Source organism: Quercus suber, unplaced genomic scaffold, assembly GCF_002906115.3.
Source record: "Quercus suber isolate HL8 unplaced genomic scaffold, Cork oak 2.0 scaffold_9, whole genome shotgun sequence".
In the NCBI taxonomy this organism is placed as follows: Eukaryota; Viridiplantae; Streptophyta; class Magnoliopsida; order Fagales; family Fagaceae; genus Quercus; species Quercus suber.
The window spans coordinates 934,606-943,824 of record NW_027069475.1 but is presented as its reverse complement, the minus strand read 5'-3'; the positions used below and the strand labels follow the sequence as shown (position 1 = coordinate 943,824).

General features: G+C 33.5%; 1 protein-coding gene across 1 annotated transcript; it reads left to right on the top strand.

The window, feature by feature from the left end:
• Nucleotides 1-311: 311 nt before the first annotated feature.
• Nucleotides 312-2,218, top strand: LOC112041161 (sec-independent protein translocase protein TATB, chloroplastic). The gene is made up of 4 exons (XM_065777431.1): nt 312-673; nt 778-899; nt 1,830-1,889; nt 1,985-2,218. The coding sequence occupies exons 1-4, from the start codon at nt 460-462 to the stop codon at nt 2,150-2,152; spliced, it is 564 nt and encodes a 187-aa protein (XP_065633503.1). The 5' UTR covers nt 312-459; the 3' UTR covers nt 2,153-2,218.
• Nucleotides 2,219-9,219: the final 7,001 nt, after the last annotated feature.

The following is a 9,219-nucleotide window of genomic DNA, read 5'->3' as shown; positions in this document are numbered from 1 at the left end:
AGGTAAAATGAGTGTAAGAGAATATTTTCTCATTTTTAACTGTTGTTTAAAACTTTGAATCTTAACTTATAACTTAATTGATAACGGTGTTTTTCAAAAGAGAGATTTAAGATTGAAATTCTCTCTCTCAAACTATTGAATTATTGAAAAAAAAGAAAAGAAAAGAAAAAATCTTAGTCAGCTGGGCTAGTCAGGTAGATTTCACAGCCTAATGAGCTAGGACTTCTGGGTCACATGGTCAAAGCCCAATTCGCAGCCCCACTCCAAAAAACAAAACACACAGTGACAGAGATGTCCAAAGAGTAATAGACTCCAAACAGCTTCTGTTCTTACTTTCCTTTCCATGATGAAGATAATATTGGACTGCTTTCAAAGGCCATGACTCAAAGCCACCTCAAAAATCAGACACTATAGTGTAAGAATCAAATCATTTTTCAAGTGACCTCCACACTCATAGTCATGGCCTCAGCAATTTGTACTCCCACATTCTCATCTTCATGTTTTACTACAAAGTCAGCAATCTATACCTCATCTTCTTCTCCATTTTCACACCCCAAAACCCCAAAATTTCATCTTTCCACATGGTTTCCTCCACTGGGTCTCGGGGTTTTCTCCCCATGGAGTGGTTTAAAGCATCTGGGTATCTCAATCACACCAAAGCCTCTCAAGTCAGGTACTTTTTCTCATCTGGGATTGTGCTTTGTTTTCTCAAGTCAGTTGAATCCATTTGGAATCTGTGCTTTGCTTTCTTTTGAAATTGCAATGATGGTGGTGCAGATAGGAAAGGGAGATGTAAGGGTAAGGTGGTTTATGCATCTCTGTTTGGAGTTGGAGCGCCTGAGGCTCTGGTCATTGGGGTGGTGGCTTTGTTGGTTTTTGGTCCCAAAGGTCTTGCTGAGGTGAGTTGTCTGTATAAAATTTAAAATTTCAGGTCTTACATTTGAGGGGTTACTAAACCGTTAATAGTCTACATATTTGTATGTGATCTTTATTTGAATCAACCCAGTATTTATGATTTATGATTTTCCTTTTTTTTTTTTTTTTTTTTTTTTCCTCTATGCAATTCTGCAAAAAAAAAAAAAAAAAAAAAAGGAAGAAGAAGAAGAAGGAAAAGAAAAGAAAATGAAAAGAAAAAAAAAAAAAAAAGGACCAATTTGGTAGGTATTATGGTTATGGCCTTGTTCCCAATTACCATCTATATTCGTATAGTTACATCCCAGATTCTGAACAACAAAACAAGCCTTATAGGAAACACACCAAAGCTAGAATTCTATGCAACATTGTACTCTTTAATCCGTTGCCACTAAATCGCTGATAAAAGAAGATATGGCATTATAGGAGAGGCATATATAATTACCATCACTGCTTCTTCCTTTATGCATTAGTACAGAATTTATGAGGATTACTGTACTCTTTTGTCTACTTCTTTTTGGGTGCTTTGTAGGTAAGGCATTAGTGATACCTTTCTTTTTTGATAATTAAGGTGTTAGTGATACCTTTCATACAAAGGATCTATATATGATGTCGAGAAACATATTTGTATTCTTTATTCATCGAAAAGACACACAAGGATTGAAGTTCACATCGTTACATGTACAGTAGTAAAAAACTGGGAAACTAGCTCTATTATACCAAAAAGTTGGGGAACTGGAGTTGCGGTAGGTTCTGAGTGCCTAGACATGCTTGCATTTGTACTTCTTGTGTGTGTGCTTCTTATGTGGATCATATGAGGGTGCATTAAATCTTCTTGTGTGTGTGTGGCGCGCGCGCGGCGCGTGCTTCTTTTAAATGATCTATTTGGTATCTCAATTTAAGTTAGCTAAATGCAGGTTGCTCGGAATTTGGGCAAAACTCTACGTGCATTCCAACCTACAATCAAAGAACTTCAGGTTGAAGCATTAAACATTTGGTTGAATTTGTCTTGATTACTTCACTCATGAGATGCCTTGATTTTATTAGTGGTGCCCTCTTTATTCATATGTAGGAAGTTTCAAGGGAATTCAAGAGCACCCTTGAACGGGAGATTGGTCTTGATGACATTTCAACACAAAACACTAACAATTCCAGCAAACCCAGTGCTACATCAACCCCATTTCCATCCTCCACTACCATCACTGAAGATTCTCAGACTGTAGTTGATCTGAGTGAGTAATTAAGTCATTCAACATCTACGTTACATTAAATTTATATTGTTTTATTGTTAATTGAGCCCTTATTTAATTTTCATAGTAGTACCATTTCATATGAACCTGAAGTATACAAAAATACTTGTTAGAAAAGATGCCAGCATTGGCTGGTTTCCTATCTATGCAGAAATGGCAAACACGAGTGCTGANCAAGACCCATGCTAGTGCTCTAATAGAACTATATGGATAGAAATGCTAAACCTTTTAATATTTTTTTATTCTACTTTTCTCCTCTCTCTCACCCATGACCGTCTGATTCACTGTCCCTTTGACTCTTCCCTCCCATTCATTCTCTAGTGTTCGTTTGGTATTGGTTGAAATTTTCAATTTACTTGCAATTTTAGCTAATTCTTACTATTATATATGGGTCCCATGCACTTTTTGATATTATTCACAGGTCCATTTGTACTATTCAGCTTATTTTTCAACTTTTTTTTAACTCTTTCAGCAAAAAGTTTTTAACTTTAGCTAAATAAGTTGTTCCCAGATGAACCCTTAGCCTCTCCTCTCACTTTCACCTCCAATCTCATTGCTGATCTCTCCTCTGCTCTCACGCATCTCTCCTCTGCTCTCACCACCTCACATGTCGCCAATATAGCCTTAAACGTTGCCTTCGGTCTCACCAAACGACTTTTGCCAAGTTGTCAACCTTGGCCGACCACGTCTCACAAGTTTTCGTTAATTGCCTAACCTCCTCTCCTAAGCTATCACCGATCTTGCCCAGCCTCCTCTCCTTAAGCTCTGCCGATTACTCAGGATCTCTCTCTCTCTCTCTCTCTCTCTCTCTCTCTCTCTTTGTGTGGTTATGGTGTTTTTTTTTTTTTTGGTAGTGGCTGATATTGTTGGTCGATGGTTGATTTTGTGTGGTGGTTGGTGGTTGTCAAATGTGCTAAGGGTGATCTGTGGGTGGTAGGGGATTTTGTATTTATTTATTTATCTTTATACATATTGTAGGAGTTTTTTTAGGTTATTTTAATGTGTTTTATTTATTATTTTAAGGACAAAGTTTAGGTATAAAATTTGTTGTAGCCTAAATATTACTACATATTTTGAAAATTTAACAGTTTAATTGCATGTTTTTTACGCTCTTAATACACATGTCAAATTTTGTGTCAATCAGATATTATTTACTATATAATCTATAAGTTTATATTTTATGCATAATTTTAAACTACAAAAACTAACAATTTAAATAACTTATTGATGACATAGCTATTGATCTTTAATTTTCTAGAAATTTTGCAAGTATGGAAGATAAAAGAAGAAGATCCAATCTAATGGTGGATTTGTTAAAATTTCCTCCAATAAAAAGATATTAAATAAGGTTATGGTCTAAGCCTACAACCAATTTTATAACTAAATTTTATCCTTATTTTAATGTGCTGAAGGAAAGAATAGAATATCTAATGTATGTTGTATTGTAAAGTGGTGTGTTAAAATAGAAAAAATAAGTTCTTATGTGTTAAAATGGTATTTGGCATGGCATGGTATTCACCCACAAACACATAAATTTCATCATACTTTTAGATATTTTTGTGATTGAAAAATGCAACAACTCTAAATTATGATGAATAGAAATCACTAAACGTTTAGAGAAAAAAAAAAAAAAAAATAGAAGAGCCTCACACATGTGCTTAGGGGCTAGTATCATTTAAGGGATTGAGATTTGGTGCAATCATTATTTAATGGTTGAGACTAATAGTTAAAAGTTTACTTTTGACTCAACCCTTAAATCAAAATTTTAACATTTTATAAATTTTTTTTTCTTAACTTCTTTCACACACATTGAAAATTGAAAGGAGTAATTACATGGTACTATTGCACATATCCAAATCCCCATACACAACATTGCACACATAGTACAAATCTCAGCCGTTTAAGTCATTCAATGGCTCTGTGAAGTGCCCACTCATCAATCCATATGAGAAGTGAAAAAATCCCTAACCTGCCAATATTTTTCTTACAATTTCATTCCATACTTTGCGGGGCAGTTGTTGTGCACGTTGATATGAGGATCTTATAGCATGAAAGTCCTTTTCCCCTCATTTTTATGTGGGAATTATATATTATTATGGTAGGAAAATTTGATAATTTGTCAACTATCATTTCTTATGGCCTTGTAATCAAAGACTATATTTCAATAAAACTCAAATTCTTTTCTTGGTATAGTACTTCTCTCTAGGATCAAACCTCCATTATCGGAGCTTGAACATAAATCACGAAGTAAGGCTACAAACAAAATTAACTACAAATCATTCTTTAGTTTTTGCAAGGGTGAGAACAAAGTCCTCGAGTGTAAAACATAGTCGGAACCTAGCATAAGAGAGGAGTCACTTTACGTTTATCATAATTCAAAGTTTTTATCATGATATCCCTAAATATTTTTGTGAATAAAAAACATAATAATAATGAATTATGATTAAGGTCAAGGTAAAAATAAAAATAAAAATAAAACATGAATGACATTTGAAAGAATTAACTAGAATATATTAATTTAGAACATGCAATAGGTTTGTTACAATCAATGTGAAAGTACAAAGCTTTTTTTTTTTTTTTTTTGAGAAATAAAAAAAAAAAAAAAAACAAGTGGAAAATACAAAGTAAGTGTGATACAAAACATGAAATGCATTATGTTTTATTTTATTGCACAAAACTTACGCAAATTAGGAATAATTTTAGATGGCACCTATTTATTATTGAAACTACCAAATATACATTTTGCTCAATTGTTTATAAGATTAAAAAGAATTAAATAGGATGACAAAAAAATTGATAAAATAAAAGTAAGGAATATACCTAATCTTTCCATCCTTATGGCTACATAAAATGGTAATTAAAGTCGAGACCTTCCAATGAGACTACGATTTCCATATGGCGCTAGTAATAGAAGCCCGACAATTTGCTTATCAGGAGTAGCTAGGCACAATGGAGATTTTCCGTTTTCATTCAAAATATATGCCGCGTTGGGATCTCCCCAAAATAAAAGATTGATGGCTTCATAACAAATAGGAAAAAACATAGCTTCATGTAAAGCAGTGTTTCTTATACTATTCCTCATTTGCAGCTCTACATTAGAGCTATTATTGAGGATTTCTAAAACTTTTAGATGTTTATTTTTGTGGCCACGTGAATTGCAATGTCACCTAGAATATTTTCCTTGGTAAGAAGGAAAGGAAAGTCATCAACAATGAATTTTGTGATCTTAGTACTTCCAAAACTTGCTGCTTCATGGAGCAAGGAATTCCCTGATGAGCTTTGTTGGGAAAAAATGGCTAATAATGGGAGTTGTTTGTTGGTTAACATGTGTTCCAACATGTCAACAAAACCAATTACATCATCATTGGCTAAAGGTTGATGAAAGGAAGCAAAATCAAAGGCAAAGTTGGTGGTGTTTGTGGATTGGTCGAGGTTTGGGAACTTTTTTGACTTGAAAGATTTCAACCTTTCATTGAGAATTTCTTGGGCATAAATTTGCGCTGGTATGTTGCAGCCATTGGTAAGAATGGAACTTGAATTTTTATTTTTCTTTTTGAGAAAAACAAAAGATGAAATGTAAATAAGAACGGTATTGTAGATCAATACCAAAATTTTTAGCACTTGGAACATGTGATGTAGGTGGTTTTTTAGTATTTGGTTATTACTGTGCCAAGTGCTAAAATTTTAATATGTCCACACACACACTGATGCCAATACTCTAAGAACAAAATCATCACCAAACAAAAAAAAAAAAAAAAAAAATTCCCTAGACATGAAAGACCATTTGCAATGGGATAACGAATGATTTAAAATTTACATTTGCTAGCTTTCTAATATATGTAGGACTTGTCTAATTAACATACACTCATTACAAAAATTCAATAAGAACTTCTTTTTTAATATTTTCATTTTTTATAGAAACAATGGAACTTTTAATAAGTGTTACTTTATTCATTTATTGTAAAGAGTGGCATTTTAATTAATAGTTTAAAAATAGACTAATTGACTATATAGTTTTTCTTTTTTTCTCTTTTCGATAAACATTTGACTACATTGTTTAGGATCTAAGGCTCTTTAGCCATATTTTGTAGAAACTAGTTTCACCAGGAACAAATACAAGAGAAGAGTGATTGAGGGTTGAAGCAGAAGAGGTATCGCGATCTACAGCCACAGGAGGTTTTTTCGTAACCTGCTTTGAACCGTTTGAAGGGCACATTTTCTTCGTTTGATGAGGCTTTGCCTCTGCACAAACACGAACATTTGCAATAATGTAATACACATATAATGGTCAATGAGGAACTTTTTAAATTTTCAATCTTAGTCACAATTGTACAGTCCAATAACCTTGTAGACAATATTTTCATAATACTTTCATAGTAAATTATAAATGGTAAGTTGTTATTAGTTTTTTTTTTTTTAGTTTTTTATACCATTACCAAAAGGAGTTGTTATTGGTTCTAAATTGAATTCACAACTTAAATTACCTTTTTACTCACTCATAACAACTAATAACAACTTACCACTTAAGATTTATTATAAAATTGTTGTGAAAATATTGTATGCATAGCATTTTTCCCAAGGAAAAAGGGTTAAACAAACAAACTAAATATTTTACCTGAAGGCGACTTTTGATAATTAGAACTCATGTTCAATTCACCGAGAAAGCTATTATGAGAGAGATAGAAAGGCAGGTAGTAAAGGTTGGGGTTTTGATAACATATGTGGGAGAGGTGACATGTAGTTTGGGGGTCTTTACCTTAGGCGCTAGATTTTATAGATCCATTTTGGATAACGTAGTTGCTAACTTTCAAAATAATATAATGAAGACATTACTTTCAGGCATGCTGCTAAGATCCTCCAATATCAAAACTAATTAAATGACTAGCAATTTTTTTTTGGCCAAGTACTAATGACTTGCATGTGACATTTAAATATAGATCATGCCTAATTTACTAATTTATAAATATTATATAATCGAATCCTCTAACTTCTTGTTAACTATATTATATTGTGTCATCTAAGTTTTGGAAGCTACACAATTTTTTACATCAACATTATTTTATTTTAAAAATTATATTAATTTTTCAGATGACTTCTTTGACTTTAACAATAGCGACCAACAATCAACAATCATCAATATGCCACCTACTTTGATAGAATCTATGAATACCGAAAAACCAAACAACCACTGTGGAGCTAATCTCCCACCATCATGTTCGATTGCCTTTATCACAGACCCCACTTTCAGATCCTAGTCAATACCACAATTAGCCTATGCATCCCCAAAATCCAAGGACCTGTAACAATCACAAGCCCCAACAATCATTCCAAAGCTTGGTAGCCTTAGCCTTCATAAGAGACTAAGCTTGAAAATGATAATAGTTAGAAGGAAGTTTCAAAATTCAGTTGTTTTAAATGGATAATCTTGATATTGCTTTGTGAATTTGATCCTGTTTTGTGCATATTTTTTTGTCCTTATTTTGTTATTCTTTGGGCTTGCATTAATACAAATTTAAAAATTTACAATGGGTTATTTCTGCTTAGTTCCAAGGGATTCATATGCTGGGTTGGTATACCAAGGAGCGGTAGATTTGTGGTTGAGTTAACAGTGAGGTGGGAGTGGAAGGTAGTTGGAGGGTCAAGGGTTTGAGAATGTTGGGAGTGAGTGATCTAGTTTGAATTGGTGAGAGGGGTGTGGGGTTAAATTTGTGGTAGACCCACTGGAAAACTTAAACTAGGTGTCATCAATAAAATTATAAAACGTTTAATATTTTAAAATAAAAACAAAACTTATGTACAGTATATTAAATACTGTTCCTTAGATCCTCACCTTAAAAATCTGTTGTGTGGCTAAGTTAGTTTTACACATTTGATGGGCTCCTTCATTGGCTGATAGTGCACTTCTTTCTCCTTGCTCCTTTAACTAACGCCACACAAAAACGGTGGTCCAAGGACTTCTCTCTTTCTTTCTCTAAGAGATCAATGACATTGTAACTTGTTATTATCTCGTATAACATGTGCTTTGATTTTTTTTTTTGGTTAAAAGTGCTTTGATTGTTGATTATTTAATTCTGCATCTTAGTCATTTGAAGATTGTTGGAATCTGGATCAATATTCCTACTCTGTCTATTGTTTTCTTTCTTTATCGCAGTATAATTGAATTGCAAGCCAAACTTTTTCTTTATTTATTTTTACTGCTTGGGATCATTTAGAATTACTGCAATGTAAAGACTAAAGAAACAGTAATTCATAATGCCTATCCCCAATCTCAAATTGAGTCAATCGGCACTGAGAATTGCACTGTGGGATCCGATTTTTGGGCTGACTGAATTGGATGTGTGTAAGGTCTGTTTAATCACAATCTCTCTCATTTCAGAATCTAACGGGCAAGTGAGGCTTTGATTTGGAACCAGTTAGAATTACGATTAGATTTTGGAACCGAGTCAATTTGCCTCTTGTATGATAGATATCCAACACTTTTTTTGATCTTGTTGTATAGAACAATATACGTCTCAATGATATTCAACGGGAGAGGTAGGAAGACTTAAGAATTCTCTGATATAGTATTTCTTTGCTTTTTGACCATCTTCCTCTTCTCTAAATTAAGGCTACAAAACCATGTCTATATGTGTAAGATTTGGGGTTTAAGTGGCTACTAAAGTCCTTGAAGAAGCCTATATCGGTGTCTTTCTACAAAACTCGCTCATCCTAATGACTACCAAATGTTAGGCAAGCCTCCTCCTTATTTCAATCTTGCTTACCTTAGTTTTAGGTAAGTGTCTGGCGAACCAGTCTAGAAGTACATACTAATGATCGGAAAACTATTAGGTACTCCCGGAGTACCATAAATGTGTACTCCCTCCTCTCACATGAATGATAGGTCCCATCATGAATTTAATTAGTGAGACTCACCATTCATGTGAGATGACGGAGTACGCATTTATGGTACTCTTGGAGTACACAATAATTTTCCCTAATGATCTAGCTTGACCAAATATCTCGCTTAACCAAGATTCTTGAAAATTAATTTTATTTCTGACATCTTCCTATTTAACAC

Bases quoted from the DNA above. Each gene is read 5' to 3' on its own strand.
- LOC112041161 (XM_065777431.1), top strand. From the start codon at position 460: ATGGCCTCAGCAATTTGTACTCCCACATTCTCATCTTCATGTTTTACT. The intron at 900-1,829 runs GTGAGTTGTCTG...AGCTAAATGCAG, and splicing joins GTCCCAAAGGTCTTGCTGAG to GTTGCTCGGAATTTGGGCAA. The intron at 1,890-1,984 runs GTTGAAGCATTA...ATTCATATGTAG, and splicing joins CTACAATCAAAGAACTTCAG to GAAGTTTCAAGGGAATTCAA.